Source organism: Cetorhinus maximus, chromosome 12, assembly GCF_964194155.1.
Source record: "Cetorhinus maximus chromosome 12, sCetMax3.hap1.1, whole genome shotgun sequence".
Taxonomy (NCBI): Eukaryota; Metazoa; Chordata; class Chondrichthyes; order Lamniformes; family Cetorhinidae; genus Cetorhinus; species Cetorhinus maximus.
Genome location: NC_135890.1, coordinates 96,527,450 through 96,545,128, shown reverse-complemented (window position 1 = coordinate 96,545,128; position 17,679 = coordinate 96,527,450). Strand labels below are relative to the sequence as shown.

General features: G+C 40.5%; 1 protein-coding gene across 19 annotated transcripts in view; it reads right to left on the bottom strand.

Moving 5' to 3' along the window:
* kdm2bb (lysine (K)-specific demethylase 2Bb) overlaps positions 1-17,679 on the bottom strand; it is a 252,681-nt gene that overhangs the window by 169,450 nt on the left and 65,552 nt on the right. For 18 of the 19 annotated variants that reach the window (XM_078554196.1, XM_078554183.1, XM_078554193.1 and 15 more), the window contains one exon: positions 1,309-1,487. In XM_078554196.1, the coding sequence (XP_078410322.1) occupies positions 1,309-1,487 (179 nt within the window). Of the gene's footprint in view, positions 1-1,308; positions 1,488-17,679 lie in introns of those variants that run through there. The other variant, XM_078554203.1, reaches the window with a different exon arrangement.

Sequence of the window (17,679 nt, the reverse complement as noted above, 5' to 3'; positions counted from 1 at the left end):
TATTCAGGTGGATGTAAAAGATCCCATGGCACTAGTTGAAAAGCAGAAAAATTCTCCTGGTGTCCTAGCCATTATTCATCACTTAACCAACACCATTAAAAGAAATTAACATATCATTTATCACATCTGCTTTTGATTATCAAGGATTTCCAGCCCTCGAGCTCAAGTGAAATTAAAAGTACAACAGGAATGGAAAAGGAGATAGAGAAAACATGGATGTTTGTTTTTAAATAAAAATTGTACGCAAAATGTTTCATTTAGTCCTTTCGGGATAATATTACGCTAATGATGCTACTCAAATAGTAGTGTTCATTCTTGAATCACCATGTACGAACTCATAACTTATCAAAGAACCCAGCCCAGAGATGGTAACTTCTCCAGGTCTCCAGGCAATGAGGAACATAGGAACTGAAGTGGCCCACTCATGCTTCCAGCCTTTCAATTCGATCATGACTGATCCGCACCTTAACTTCATTCACTTACCTTAGATCCCTATCCCTTGATACCCTTATCTAACAAAAATCTATCCACCTCAGTCTTGAAAGTTCATTGTGGATGCTTTTAGGGGAGAGAATTCCAGAATCCTACAACCCGTTGCATAAAAAATGCTTCCCGATTTCCCTCCTAAATGGCCTAGTTGTAATTTTAAAATACTTCATTCCCCACGAGAAGAAATAGTTTCTCTGGATCCACCCTGTTGAATCTTTTATGCATATTGAACACCTTGATCAAATCACTCAATCTTCTATACTCAGGTGAATACAAGTTTATGCAACCCACTCATAATTTAAATCTCTTTAGCATCAATATAATTCTCAAGAGTTGAAAATCTTTTTGAATCAAAAGTAAATGAGGTAAATGGCCAGTTAAATCTTTTTTAATTGTTAATTGGAGTGCTAACATGTATTAATTTAAGAAATTTAAGTGAATTTATAAAATACTTCCAGGAAAGCTAATAAAACCCCATTTAACATGTCGTTAACAACCAAATGAAAATGCAATAACTTGGAAAATTTACCTGCAGCTAACATTATGCCTTAAGTTTGAAATATTGAGTGAGAAGTACTTCAATTTGGAGACTTAATTTATTCCATGGGCTTTTTTAAAACCACATTGGTTACATTAGTACACAGAAATTAATGACAAGTGTTAAAACATTAAGACACAGATATATGTTATAGCCCGTAACAGAAGTTACTTCTCCAATCAAATGAGGCAATTAAAACAATCAAATGTTGATCTTCTGCCTTGCATAGTTACTTCGGATCCTGTTAAAAATGAATTTACTTATGAATATAATTTTCTTACCACATTGGGTCGTTTGACCAGGTTCTCAAGTTTCGTATGACTGAATTCCAGGCTTATGACATTATAGAGCTTCTCTCTTTCCATCTCAGGTGTTTCGTAGTATTTCACCCATTGTGACATACTCATCTCAATCCCCTTCTGTGTACTCACATCCATGACATCCACAATACGACGACTCCCTGAATCACACAAAGTAAAATAATTCAAATTTACAGTCCAATTTTTGTACACCTATATATGTTTAATATTGTCTTCATGAAACCATAAATGTAATAGAATGAAAATTGAGTACAAATGTACTACTCAGTAACACAAACAATAGCATATGCGATTTTTGAAAAGCACACTGATGCTGGTGGTGTCAAAATGTTCACACCCATTCATTCACTTCCATCACACATTTTTTTTTCACCTGGCCCCTTAATTAAGGAAAAACACAAGAATGATTTTCATAAGGGAAGAACTTAAGTATCCTACTCTCTTCCTCTTCAGGCATTGCTGAAACTACTGGTCCATGGTCCAAAAGTATCAATCATTCTCAGGTACCTTGACCAAGTGGCCATTTACAAGGCTTGATATATTCAATGCAGGTGGGGGCATCAGAGCCATATCCAATCTAGCCTTCACCCAACATTGACACAGAGATTACAGGACAGAAATCAGAGATAGAAGTCCTGGCTGATTTCAGCCTCTCTAATCCCAACCACTACCTTGTTTGAGACAAACAAAGCAGAAGGTCAAACCAGGACGTGGACTAGTTCTTAATTCAATGCCAGGAAAGCAGAGTATGGCCTTACTTCCAAACTCGTGCAAATTGTTAAGCATTTCCTACAAACTGAGTTAGAACACTGCAGAAAGAGCAATGTGCCTTTGGTTATGACACCCCAGTTTAGATTATTATACTTCTGTGCAATCTGTAAGTTAAAGGAAAGGGTAATTTACAATATGCACAACAAAACATTTTTTTTAAATGAGACTGCAAAACAAAAAGCAGAAGCTGGCGCAAAATAGTGAATATTTGCACCAATGAAATGGTTTATTTGCCTGAGCAAAGGGTTGCATTTTTACATTGGCTTATGGATCAGCTCATTTTTTTCCATTAAATATACATACATATCAGTAAATAGGTAAGTTGATGATCCATGCAGAGTTAGTTGCTGATGTAAACAATGTCTTTTCTCTAATTAGGTGCAATTTCACCTTTATGACATTTCTGAGGATGCAATGATAGCAGCAGTGAAATTTGAAATGATTTTCCATTAAGCCATATTTTCTATGTTGCTATTTTTAATAATGATTCAAATTGTTGGGGGTGGTGGGGGGAGAGACAATATTCTGAGAATGTTGAATATTAGTCATCTGGGTTCAGCAGTCAAAATAAAATTTGGCTTGAAATTGCCAAAGCTTAGGAAAAGCTGATGCCCAAATCAAACTTTAAAAATTAGTCAAGTTGCAAAGACAAGGAATTCTTTGCGGCCCTGTAATTATACATTTGAAGACACAATTTTATAAGTAAGACTTTCCTTCTCTGTAGTTGATAAAATTGCAGGAACATTCATTTAAATTGTTTTTTTACCCTTACAGAACTGCAACTGTGACCTTGACTTTTCAGGGGAGAATAGCTATGCCCAAGGTAATATGCAATGCACCCAATTAAGGAGCCTGAAGTTTTCCCACACAATTGCCAATTAGTAAATAATTGTTCCCATGACTGCAAATTGTGGCTGCAAAAGGTGGGGGGGTGGGGAGAGGTGGTGGGGGAACACCACAGCTGCAAGTAAAATAAAAAGAAAAAAATTGTGTAAAGGCTCACTATCTGTAGAGGAAAAAGATAATTTATCGCTTATGATGTGAATCCTTGTTCAGAATGTTGACTAGTCTGCTGTGTAGTTCCAGCATTTCAATCCTTCAATTTCCAATATCCGCAGGTTTTTACTTATAACTGTAAATAACTCTTGAATTCATTATGACTGTCCTGTTGTGAAACAGGCATTTGTTACAGTTCAGTAAAAGCTCTTGGAAAACCCACTTTGTTGTTGGTACTGTCTATTAAACTTGGACACAGAGATAGGCAGGGAAATACATAGAAAGGCAAGTGTGAATGTAAAATATACAGCGATAGACTAAGATATATACACAAAGTCGAGACAGCTAACTAGTGAGATAGAAACAGACAGATAAAATGTAAAAAAGATTGTAATCCATATATTCAGGTTTTGGAAAATATGTGTCAGAGAAAACAGCTTTCTGTCCAGGAGGCAATTTTCCTGTGCAGCTGTACTGGAATTAAGCATTTGCTATTTACAACATGGAGAAGATTTTTTGCTTACTTTGTCTGGTCACAGCCATATATTTCGGAATTAATTTGATTTCAAGGTGCAGAACAGAGGGCTAATTACATCCACTGTACTTGAAGCAAAGTGTTTAAAAATCACACAAGAAAACATTACTGCAATTTGAAGAACAGATAGAATAGCTAGGCCTGTTCACTTGTGGTGGTCTGTAATTCATTAATCTATCAGTTGCTTACTACACCAAACAGAAGAGCCATTTTATAGTGGCATTCTGTTTATGCTAATTCAGTTACAATTATTCAAGAGCTCACCTAATGCAGTTCCCTTAATACAATCAGAGCTCAAATTCCAAACTTTAAAAAAAATGGATGACATAATGACATAGTGTATTCTTTAAGCTCACGACTGCAAGTGTCAGAGAAGTATTGTAGTTTTAAAGGCGGCCACAAGAGGTCAATGAACAACTGGGAATTTTGTTCTCTCATAAATCAGCTCCATGGGTACAGCTATGAAAATAAACTATACTACATCTACCGAGAAAGTTTATTACCAATTGTTCTTTTAACTAGCTTATTCCAATTCAGTTTCCATTATAATTCTCAAATGTTATTTCCTCTTCTCAAACAACTAAGAAATAGGTGATACATGTGTGCCCTGACTCCAGTGTATTCTGACACAGATAGCACTAAATTTGAATAGTAAAAGGAAGACATATTCAATTGTCCAATGATGGTATCATCCCATTCTGTGTGCTTAAAGCACTCTGCTGGTTTAATTGTCAAACTGAAAATTCTAGATTTCTACAATACTCAAGAAAAGACCTGGAAAACCGACACTCGCCTGGACTGCCCAGGAGTTGCACAAATCGCTGAGAAACATTGAACCAACGAGGCTTACAGCACTGTAAGCTCTTTACTAGGGCAATTCCAGAACCATTCCTACTGTTCACCTCTCTCTTCACAGCTATGCATCTTCCTATGCTTCAAATATAAAACTACTTTCCCCTTAGAATATGCAGTAGCTTCTGCCTCAACTATTCCTTATAGCAAAGCATCCCATACTCTATCAACACTCAACAGATTTTCTCAGTGTGAACTCAACAACTTACACCTATACAGCCTCCTTAATATAGAAAAAAACATGAAGCATGTAGTTGACTCCAGCATGAAACTATTTTCTTTCTTTCTATTTTTAATACTTTTGGTACCCAAGTGTGGGGGTGACAAAGAGCAAGTCACCCAATCTTCCTTCCTGGGAAGAACTGTATGGCCCAGAGGGACTAACAAATGTGTGCATCCTCAAAGGGCTGGACTTACTCAGAAACTGCTTTTATGCAGTCAGTCGGATACAACTGCCCCATGGTCCCCTGTGCAGGTCTTGTGCCACTGGCAGTAACCACAAGTCATAGCCAGTGGTACCCGCTCCCCACAATGGCTGGTATTAAAGCAACTCCAAAGTAACCAGGCAAAAATAAAACCATTTCCAGTTTTAATGGTGTACAAATTCTCTTCATACAAGACCAAAACAAGACACAAATAAACAGACTGCATATGGAATAAATTGCATGTAACAAATCTTTATAAAAGCAGCTCCAAAAAAATTACTGCTTCAGAGAAACCTAGGTACAAATTATGGCATTTATGAAAAATGGAGGACCTCTTACTTTTATTATAATGCCTATTTTGGAAGAAGTGCAGCTGTTTAAAATTTCTTAAGAATGAAGAAGTGTGTAATAGTTTAGGAGCTCTGGCTCCCTTCCAATAAACACCGCACACAGAATTTATGCTAGAAGCCAATGATAAAGAGAACCTTTGGTAAAAAGGCATGATTTCAAATAATCACCCATGGATTAGATCATTCAGATCTAAACAATTTTAACTAACACTGAACTTCTATTTTATTTTCTTAAAAAAATGAAATGTTGCCCCCGCCCCCCCCCACCCCCTATTCTCCTGAAGATGTTAACTCATAGGCTATGGTTTCACTTGTGCTGGCTATCACTCAGCACCTTATCCAAATGGCAATTATTCACGTGTGATCCCGAACAGTGATTGCCAGCAGATTGTTTAACCATTGCGCAAAAGTCCAGTCCTGTCTTCACTTCTGCTCCACAGAGCTTTCCAAGAAAGGAAATTGAATAGCAATCAAAAGTAGAAATCTTTGTCCATGTTTCCTCTCCCTAACCCTACCAACTGTAGCAACCCAAAAGCAAAATCCAGGATCAAACCTTATTTCACTCCTTTGGGGTCCCTGGGTGTTATTAACCTTAGTCAAGGTGAACAGATAGCGATCACCATCTTCCACAACGCTACTGTGTAGCCAGGTGGAGGAGAAGGGAGAAGAATAAGCTGTAATGAAATCCTGACTGACTCTCTTCCTCCAGTTATGCACCATACCTGTGCATGGTGCTGTGCTTGGGAACCTCAAAAGGGACCATCAATGGAAGGTTGAGCAGGTGGGCCTATACTCATTGGAATTTAGAAGAATGAGAGATGATCTTATTGAAACATAAGATTTTAAGGGAGCTTGACAGGGTACATGCTGAGAGGATGATTCCCCACTTGGAGAAATCTAGAACTAGGGGCAAGTTTAAAAATAAGGGGGTCTCCCATTTAAGATAGAAATAAGGAAGAATTTCTTCTCTCAGAGGATCATCAGTCTTAGGAATTCTCTTCCCCACAGAAAAGTGGAGGGTGGGTTAATGAACGTACTCATGGCTGAGACAGATTTTTGATCAGTGAGGGAGCCAAGGGTTATGTGTGTGTGTGGGGGGGGGGAGGAAAGTGGAGTTAAGGCAACAATCGGTTCAGCCGTAAATGGTGAAGCAGTCTTGATAGGCCAAATGACCTACCCCTGCTCTTGTTTCTTATGATCTAATGAAGACTGAGCCTGAACACCAATAGAAACTGAGACCCAAAACCAAGTTATCCTCAATTCCTCAATGGTGTAGTACGTTAAGCTGCCAAGCCACTCAATTATTTGTTTCAACACCCAATACAAGAATGAATAAATCCCATAAAAAGAAACTTTCCTGGACTGCACAATATGCTAATCTGTTTAACTAAACTAGGTTTGTTTTCTATGTATTTTTTAAACATTAGTTAGACAATCACAAACCTACACAACTTGAATAGTGAAACTTTTCAACATACTTTACAATGACTTCTTCTGCATTATACACAGTTCTAGTGACGAGTGAATAGGTTCCAAAAGCTTTCATAATTTATATTTTAAACAATTTTTGAAAATTACACACAATAATTCTTCTTACTCCTTTTATACAGTTCTTGAAATTAATCACTGCATATTTTCTCTACGGCAGAAAGATTATTAACCTTCTATTGTTTGCCTTTTCTCCGCTGTGTCCAAAACTTGTGAATGCCTCTCAATCAGGTTACTTTTGTGATCCACTCAACTTCGATTGTTTACCTCTTTCAAAGTCTACAGCATGCTACACAAGTATTGTGGGCTGGGATCTACATCTACAAAAGGTCAGACATTCTTCTGCTTAGGGGTGCAGTAGTTCCAGAGTCACTAGTACATTCGACAGCACACAGTCAACAGCCTGAAATGGAAGTTAAGAGAGTAGGAATGAAGTAGTATGGAAGAGTTGGGTTGGAGGGTAGTCAAGGCTGTGGGACAACCATTGCGTCTTAAGGTCAGTCTGTTCCAGAATCGTTCAGTCAGACGTGACATAGCAGCTGATGATGACAAAGAATGATCCTGTTGGAATCTGGTCAGATCCCAGCTGGAGACACCCGAGTTGGGCATGGAAGTGGTGGAAGGTGTACTTGGAAGGGAATCGCCAAAACTGGGCTAATGCTTTAGTTGGAAGCCAGCTACTACACAGATTTTGTGCTACTTAAATCCCATTGGAACAAATCCACTGTGGGTCACAGCAGCGATTGTTGCCATTACTCTTACTGATCTGCATGACACCAGGAAACCCATTCAATTGGTTCCCATTAACCACATGACCCACATTAAATGGTCACATTTCCCACAAACCAACCAGAACATGAACATACAAAAATACATAATTGAAACGAAAGTAGAGAAAAGTGGAAGAGGCTCAAAAACATTAAAAAACTTCAGATTACATGAACTTGTAACAAATGCTTAGGACAAACAAGGTATTTGTTGGATGACTCTGTATTGATTGAGGCTATTTCTATACAATCAAGAAACTTAAAATCTCTGCTAAATGCATGGAAATATATGTTAAAGGCACTCCAAATATAATTCACAAGATACTTGACAAATGTGAAATCCAAACACAAAACTTCTTTGCAGCTAGAATATCTGATCAGCTGCTGCCAAGGAAAGATTAGCTGCTCAGAGCTAATCAGGAAACCTGGTCTATAGAAATTGTTAAAGCTTTTAATGGCGTGGATTTAACATGAAACAACTGATATCACTAAAATTCTAAAGGTTACATTTTTGTGTGTTTGTTGCTAGCAAAAAAGTATAAATGAGTACAAAGCAGAGAACCAACACCACGAAGAATGAAATAAAGCTCTAGATGAGCAAACATTTTCCATGAAGTTGGATAACGAGACACTTCCCTGTGTCTAACCAGTTCTGTTTCTGGATGGAGAGGTAACGTACGTGACGAATGCTTTATTTGCCTTGGGAACTCTAAATGCATTTGCATGCAAAACAAATCTCAAAAAAAAATTCTTCGTGGGATCCAGAGGACAGGGAGAGGAAGTGAAGGCGTGAGAAATTTGAACATGAGTTTACTCTTAAAAGATCTTTTGTGTAAATTAAAGAAAATATTTATTCTTCTTGCCCTGTATTCACTACAGGTCACGGTTCCACAGACATTATTCCCACAGCTTAAGCCTATCCTGTCTTCATACAATATTCAAATATACAAGGAGGCCTGGACACCAACCAAGCTGCAAAGTCCAGCTAATTTTTCCTGGTCTAAAGGATATGTAACAGCAATTTATATTAATGCAACTGCTTAATAAAGCATTCAAAATGCTTCACAGGCACATTATAAAATACAACATCAAGCCACATAAGCAGATATCAGAGCAGGCGACAAAAAGCTTCGTCAAAGAGGTAGGTTTTAAGGAATGTCTTGAAAGGGAAAAAGCAAGGCGAGGGGCAGAAAGGTTTAGGGAGAGAATTTCAGAGCTTCGGAGTAAACTTACGAGAATTTACACACACAACATTTAACCAAAATTTAACCTGTATTTAACCAAAGATACTTCACAATGGAGAAGTTGGAGGGGATGGGTCACAAGTAATTGGAAATAAGAGGAAGGTAAGGAGAGGTAGTTTTGAAGATATAGATTCTAAGGATGTTATTGAAGATGGGGAGAAGGGATGTAGCAAGGCATAGGAATTTAGGAAGGGAGTTTCAAAGATGTTTCTGCCACGCATCAGGAATGGACAGCATTCTAGAACTAGAAGAGCCATGGGTAAAAGCAGAGGCATTGGGCTGTAGAAGGTTGTAGTGGCAGGGAAGATCCAGGCCATGCAGGGATTTGAAATTGAGGAAGTTTATATTGATGGGCTGAGCGATAGGGAGTCAATGAAGGTTAGGAAAAATAGTCACAATTAGTAATTAGAACAGGGTGCAGTCAGGATAATTTTGGATGAGCTTGGGAGGATAGTGAGGAGTGCATTGTAAATGTCTGGAAATGAAAAAGGCATGAGGAGGGTTTTGGTAAATAAGGTCGGGATTTTCCGGCCCCGTTGCAGTCGGAACCCGCTGCAGGTGAGGCAGTGCCCCAGCCAGCCGTCCAATGACTTATGGTGGTACCGGAAGATCCCGGCGCCGCCGGAAGAGTGCATGTGGAAAATCCCGCCCCAAGTGCAATAGGCACAGACTTGGTGATGGACTGATGGTGAGACCCAAAGCTTGAAGTCAAACAGAACTGTGCAGGTTGAGCATATTTCTTAGAATGAGGATGGGGAGATTGGAGTGCAGAGATTCTGGTTGTAAAGCATTACTTCAGGTCTTGCCAACATTGGGTTGCAAGAAGTTATTAAGAATATACATATTCTTCCATAATACTTCCAAGGCTGCGCTTACTGCCAACACCGTGCATGCGCAATTGTATGCATGGCCGCCATCTTTATGGGGCAAAGTGCGCCAGGGCGCATGCATAGCTGCCATCTTTATAGGGGGCAATGGGCAACATGAACCCAAGCTTATTTATTTTCAAGGACGATGTACCATGCATCAAAGTAAAGTGGTTGTCAGTACTTTGCAAAGTCATATTTAGTTCTGTAACTTTAATTCCTTAATTCATTGATCCTTCTTAAACTGAAGAGATTTGAGAACGTGACAGAATATGCAGACGTTTTAAGGCAGGATTTTGCCCCTTTGCTAAACCGCTAGAATTAGTGAGCTCAGTACAACATTGAAACAGTTTTCTTTCAGTCTCGACTGAAAGTTTCGGATCACTGAATATTTAGCAACATATATTCCGAGCGACCTGCCAATTAAGTGATGTGTGGGATCCATGGGAACCACAAACTAAGATCATATCGTAATAACTGAATTAGAAAGCAAAACGAGTTGTCGCTTTGTTTGGTAAACTGAGGTGTGTATGCCATTGGACTTCTACACATGCGTGGACCAGTACGTGGTGACACAATGTACTTTCAAACACAATTTTTACTATTATTCTTTTCTCAGAACATGATTATTAAGCACATTTTACTCTTTGAGCCATTTCACTAAACTCAATTCTCTTTGTGTATCTAATAGGTAAATGATAGCTTACATGACAGAAGTCCTCCAACTGAAGCATCCCAGGTGCACTTTATTTACAATCCTAAGGAACTAGCAGTTTAAAAGTACGGGGAGGGAAAAAGACAGAAAAAAAAATGGGATCTGACGCTCACTCAGGAAAACCTTCCACAGCCAAGCCTTATTCCTGATAATAATTACATCAAGGCAGTTGTGCAGAACTGCATGACCTTGACTTTCAACTGGGATGTAAGTGTGGAAACATTTCTGAAAGGTCAATAAAATGCCATTTCAGATTATAGTACTGCAGACTTTATTATTCAACATTGGTTGTAGAAATAGATTTCATAGCTGTAGACAGTGCAGTGAATAGTCAACTCCAAACCCCAAAATATTTGTAAGGGTGTTGCAATATCTCAGCATACCAGACACTCAAACATAGGCCTTGAATTATGCCGTTGGCATACAACTAAACAGAAGAACATAAATAGAAGAGTAAGCCATTTGGACCATCAAGCCTGCTAGGTCATTCAATACAATCATGGCAGATCTTCTACGCTCCTTTACCTTCCCGCATTATCCCTATACCCATTGATTCCCTTAGTGTTAAGTTGATGCTTGCATTAAAATGGAAGACAAAGGGACTCCATATGAATTGGGTAAATGTTTCTATGCTAACCTTCACACAACTAAATCTCAGGAACTTTCTATGGAATTCTTCGAAACAAAATCATCAACTAAACCCTCTAGCAAAATAATCAAACAAAGATATATCTGATATCTAATGTGCCACAGATAGGGCAATAACACACAGATTCTGCACACGATGAGTTTCTGATCTCAGTAATACATCCGAGAAGGCATTTAAACAGAGTGGTCCTTGGGAAGGTGGGAGAAAGAGGCAAAGACTTCAAAACATTCTCGCACACATCTTAAGCTATTTTAAATTGCCATTAGGGCACTTTTGTAGAGAACTCAATGCCGTTCTCTCATCTTTTCTGGCATCACGCCACCAAGCCAAATGTGCCGGAGGCCTGAAGATGATATAAGCTCATGTTTTGCTTTACTAATAGCAACAGCTGTCAGTACCCTAACAATTCAGGTCTACAGCACTAGAGGCAGAGAATTTGCATATTTTAGACTGTATTATACCATCAATGTGGAGTACTATATCTGTTTTGGTGATTATATATTGACAAAGCAAACTGGTCGTTGGTAACTAACATAACATTTACAGAGGCCAGGAAACAGATATAACTCCCAAGCTCCAACCACCAAATCTTCAGTAAGGAATTGTGTGAATGGTGGAGCAGCATTTGGCTTATAAAATTGGGGGAGGAGAAAAGAGGGCTAAAAAAAAAAAAATGGTGGCAGCAAGAGAATGGTGCATCGACTAAAATAGTTATCTAGCGAAACAGTGCACTGAGCCTCGAACTCAAAACAGTTGCTTAACAGAAGTGTGGAAAAAGTGGTCTCCAATTCTACCACTTCTGTAATCCTGTTAACTGATGACAAAGCAAAGTCATGCTGAGAAACCTGAATGTACCAGTACACTCCTCCTGTATGCACTGACTGCACTTGCACTAGGAACAATGTAGATCATGGAGTTAGAGCAGGGCATCTTAGTTACTAGTGATTAGTTTGGTGGAGGATGAAGGTACTGAGGGAAAGGATGCTTGAGACAATAATCAGATTGGCCTGATAAGCGTCCTTCATGGACAGAGATTGCGATGCTGTGTTTGGAGAGAGTGGGGCAGCAGATTATGTTGAAGGCTTATAAGAGGGTGACCTTCTGACCTTATGATGGAAGGAAGGTCATTGGTGAAGCAGCTGAAGATGGTTGGATCAAGGACACTACCCTGAGGAACTCCTACAGTGATGTCCTGGAACTGAAATGATTGACCTCCAACAACCACAACCATCTTCCTTTGTGCCAGGTATGACTCCAGCCAGCAGAGAGCTCTCCCCCTAATTCCCATTGACTCCAGTTTAGCTAGAGCTACTTGATGCCGCAAATCGGTCAAATGCTGCCTTGATGTCAAGGGCAATCACTCTCATCTCACTTCGGGAGTTCAGCTCTTTTGTCCACATTTGAACCAAGGCTGTAATGATGTCAGGAGCTAAGCGGCTCTGGCGGAACCCAAACCGGGCATCATTGAGCAGTTTATGATGAAGCAAGTGCCACTTGATGGCACTGTTGATGACCCCTTCCATCACTTTGCTGATGATCGAGGCCAAACTGATGGGGCGGTAACTGGCCGGGTTGGGTTTGTCCTGTTTTTTTTTTAAAAACAGGACATACCAGGACAATTTTCCACATTACCAGCTAGATGCCAGTATTGTAGCTGGACTGGAACAGCTTGGCTAGGGGTGTGGCAAGTTCTGGAGCACAAGTCTTCAGTACTATTGCTGGATTATCAGGGCCCATAGCCTTTGTAGTATCCAGTGCCTTCAGCCGTTTCTTGATATCATGTGGACTGAATCGAATTGGTTGAAGACTGGCATCTGTGATGCTGGGGACCTAACGATGAGGCAGAGATGGATCATCCACGGCATTTATGGCTGAAGATTGTAGCAAATGCTTCAGCCTTATATTTTGCTGGGCTCCCCCATCATTGAAGATGGGCATATTTGTGGAGTCTCCTCCTCCAGTGAGCTGTTTAATTGTCCACCACCATTCGCGACTGGATGTGGCAGGACTGCATAGCTTAGATCAGATCAGTTGTTGGGGAATCGCTTAGCTCTGTCTATCTTGCTGCTTATGCTGTTTGGCACACAAATAGTCCTATGTTATACCTTCACCAGGTTGACACCTCATTTTTAGGTATACCAGGTGCTGCTCCTGGCATGCCCTCCTGCACTCTTCATTGATCCGGGGTTGTTCCCCTGGCTTGGTGTTATTGGTAGAGTGGGGGATATGCCAGGCCATAAGGTTACAGATTGTGGTCGAGTACAATTCTGCTGCTGCTGATGGCCCACAGTGCCTCACGGAAGCCCAATCTAGAGTTGCTGGATCGGTTCGAAATCTATCCCATTTAGTCCAGTGATATTGCCACACAACGCAATGGAGGGTATCCTCAATGTGAAGAAGGGACTTCGTCTCCACAAGGGCTGTGCGGTGCTCACTCCTATTGGACAGATGCATCTGCGGCAGGCAGGTTGTTAAGGATGGTGTCAAGTATGTTTTTCCCTCTTGTTCCCTCACCACCTGCTGCAGACTCAGTCTAGCAGAAATGTCATTTTGGCCAGCTCAGTCTGTACTGGTGCTACTGAGCCACTCTTGGTGATGAACATTGAAGTCCCCCACCCAGAGTACATTCTGCACCCTTGCCACTCTCAGTGCTTCCACCAAGTGGTGTTCAACATGGAGGAGCACTGATTCATCGGCTGAGTGGGCGGGGGGGGGGGCGGAAACAGTACATAGTAACCAACAGGAGGTTTCCTTGCCCATCGTTAACCTGATGCCATGAGACTTCATGTAGTCCAGAGTTGATGTAGAGGACTCCCAGGGCAACTCCCTCCCAACTGTATGTCACTGTGCCGCCACATCTGCTGTGTCTGTCCTGCTGGTGGGACAGGACATACCCAGGGATGGTGATGTTGGTGTCTGGGACATTGTTTGTAAGGTATGATTCCATGAATATGACTGTTGCTTGACTAATCTGCGAGACACCTCTCCCAGTTTTGGCACAAGCCCTCAGATGTTACTAGGGAGGACTTTGCAGGGTCGACAGGGCTGAGTTTCCCATTGTTGTTTCCGGTGCCTAGGTTGATGCCGGGGTGGTCCATCCAATGTAATTCCTTATTGACTTGTTTTTAATGGTGAACTAAGTAGCTTGCCAGGCCATTTCAGAGGGCAGTTAAGAGTCAACCACATTGCTGTTGGTCTGAAGTCACATATATTCACAAGGGCAATAGACTTCCTTCCCTAAAGGAGGTTAGTGAGTCTGATGGGTTTTTCCAATAATCAACAATGGTTTCATGGTCATCATTAGACTTTTAATTCCAGATTTTTAATAAAAGCAAATTTCATCATGGTGTGTTTTGAACCCAGGACACTAGAGCATTACCCTGCATCTCTGGATTACCAGTCTATTGACAATACCACTACCACCGCCTCATGGACTGAAGCAGTCCATGTTCAAATGCAGCAGGACCCGGACAACATCCAGGCTTAGGCCGACAAGCGGCAAGTAACATTCACACCACACAATTGGCAGACAATAACCATCTCCAATAAGAGAGAATCTAACCATCGCCCCCATGACATTCAATGGCATTACCATTGTTGAACACCCCTCTATCAACACCCTGGAGTTACCATCGACCAAAAACTGAACTGGACAAGCCATATAAATACTGTGGTTACAAGAGCAGGTCAGAGGCTAGGAATCCTGCAGCGAGTAACTCACCTCTCAACTCCCCAAAGCCTGAACACCATCTAGAAGGTGCAAGATTACAAGACTTGGTTTCCGGGTGTGATGCCCGGTAGAGGCAAAAGTAGTAAAGGTCTCAACAAAGGTGGTGCTAAACGGCACTGGAAAGTCCTCCAAGATAATAACCAGGGAATCACTAAATCCACAATTCACCGTCTCGCTCGACGTGGAGGTGTTAAACGTATCTCCGGCCTCATTTACGAGGAAACTCGCAGGGTTCTGAAGTTCTTCTTGGAAAATATCATCTACAAGGCACAAGTCAGGAGTATGATGGAATACTCTCCACTTACTTGAATGAGTGCAGCTCCAACAACACAAGAAGCTTTACCCAATCCAAGACAAAGCAGCCTGCTTGGTTGGCACCCCATCCACAAACATTCACTCTCTCCACCACCGACGAACAGTGGCAGCAGTGTGTACCATCTACAAGATGCAGTGCAGGACCTCACCAAGACTCCTCAGACAGTACTTTCTAAACCCATGACTGCCATCATCTATAAAGACAAGGGCAGCAGACACATGGGAACACCACCACCTATAAGTCCCTTCCAACTTGGAAACATATTGCCATTCCTTCACTGTCACTGGGTCAAAATCCTGGAACTCCAACCCTTACAATACTGTGGGTGTACCTAGACCACATGGACTGCAGCAGCGCAATAAGGCAGCTCACCACCACCTTCTCAAGGGCAATTAGGGATGGGCAATAAATGCTGGCCTAGCCAGCGGTGCCCATATCCCGTTAAGGAATGAAAAAAAACTTTCATCCCAAAGCTATTCCAGCAGTCACCTGGTACAGAGGAATGAAACTTGGGGAGGTTGTTTGGGGTGTGGCATGTGATCTTGCATTAACCTTCATTCATTTTGCTTAAGGACAGTGTTGAGGGTCTGGCTCCATTCCTTCTTCCTGAACAGATGGCACAAATCTAGTTTCCACGCTTCCCTTCCTGGCATTTTGTCCTCCTTCAGTTTAATGAGCTTCTGTAATAATTGTAGTTAACTTCAGATGTAACTCTTCCCTAATTTTTTTTTGTAAACAGGGAAGCAAAGTACTAAGAATCATAGAATCATACAGCATAGAAGGAGGTCATTCAGCCATCTTGCGAAGTATCCCTGACAATTTCTGCTTATCCTCTACTAACTCACTATACTCTGCTCTCAGGCATTCCATCTCACATTTAACAATTTTCTTTTTACTATTCGTAAAGTTCATGGATGATCTCAATTATGGACATAAAATCTCATGTAAGTATAATACATTTTGCAAGACGATTAGGCTTCTTCTGTCTATTTTGGAAGTATTTTGATAAGCAAATTACATTGGTTCCTTACTTGTATCTTTGCCAGAATGTAATAAGCAAAGGTAACCTGTTCACATTAACAGCCACGTTTAAAGACCCTTACGGTAGCACAGACGACTCTGGCTGTCTAGCAAACAACTTTGCTTCAGTTTAGAAAGCATTCCTTTGCTTCAAATGGAAAAAAAATTAATTCAGTTTATCCTAATGATGCTTCCATGAAAATATGCCTTTCTGATGCTTGTGTATTCACTGCCACTTCAGAATGTTTTCCTGACTCAAGCTTAGCAAAGATGGCAAAATGTATGACTTTATTACTAGTGGCAACTTGTCTCAGTTTATAGCACTCATTTCTGAGCAGGAAGGTCAAGTTCCGCTGCAGCAGATGAAACTAGCCCGACATTCCAATTCAATACTGAAGGAGCAATGCAGGGTGCCAAATTCAGGCAAGGTGTTAAACCACGGTTCAGTCTACCTGCTCCATTGATTCTGGTGGACTTTACAAATCTTATGGCATCAACTGAAGAGGAGAATGTAGTCCTCCTGGCAGCCTGGTCAACATTTCTCCCTCAAAATTAAATCAAACCAGTTATTTCTGCAATTGCTGCTTGCAGGATTTGCTATAGGTAAACTGGCTGCCACATTTGCTTAGACAGCAGTCACTCCACTTGCTGATAAGGTGTTATGCAAATCGCTTATTATTTCTATAAACACAAGCCTGTCCAACACATCTGTTACAGGCAAGAAAAGTCAGTTTCCTAGCTGAAGTTACCGTCAGCTTGGTGTGACAAGTATTCCAACTCAAGCTTTTATCAACAGAAAAACAATAATCATTTCTCAAGTTTTAAAGAAAATACAATCTTCTCTAATTAAGATTGAAATGGCATTTTGTTAAATAGCAAGGTGAAAACACGAAGTATTTTCTGTTAAACTGAATATTGAGTTTGCCCATAGTACACGGAATATTTATACATCATATATCTCTTACTTAAAACTATAAATGACTTTGACAACGATAGGTATGCTGCATTTCCTGGTTCTTTATTCAAATTAGTCTTGGCAGGCAATCATGTTTGAAATGGCCTCAGAGTTAACTATCATATTTAGGAATATTAAGGCAGCTAGAAGCCTAGTCATGAGCCAGGAAAGGGACAAGGCTGGAATGCTTGAACAGGAAAGAGAGGAAGACTATATTAACAGGATCGCCCTTCCATATTAACTTCTTATCATGGGGTGGTTGGTTTCCTGTGATATTGCCAGGTATGGACAGTAACTGTGATGTTTCGCATGGTTTCGTTCTGAGCTAGAACTGGAGAATAACAAGACAGGAAGGAATTGGGTGGGAGAGCAGGGCACACTTCAGAAAGGTTTAAATTAAAACCACTGGACTTGGAGAGAAGCAGCAGCTTTAACTGTTTAACAGCTCCATGGGACATGACAACTGTGATTGCACCCAAGTAAAAATGATTTCCAATCACAGGTGAGAGAACTTTTTCCTTTGTCCAATCAAAAAATCTTCAACAAAACTAATCATTCATAGTGTGATAACCTTTGACCCAGAAAGCTACAAAAAGTGGAATCTTGATGGCAATTTAATTTGGGAGTCAGAAAATTTGGTTATTTTGGTCAAT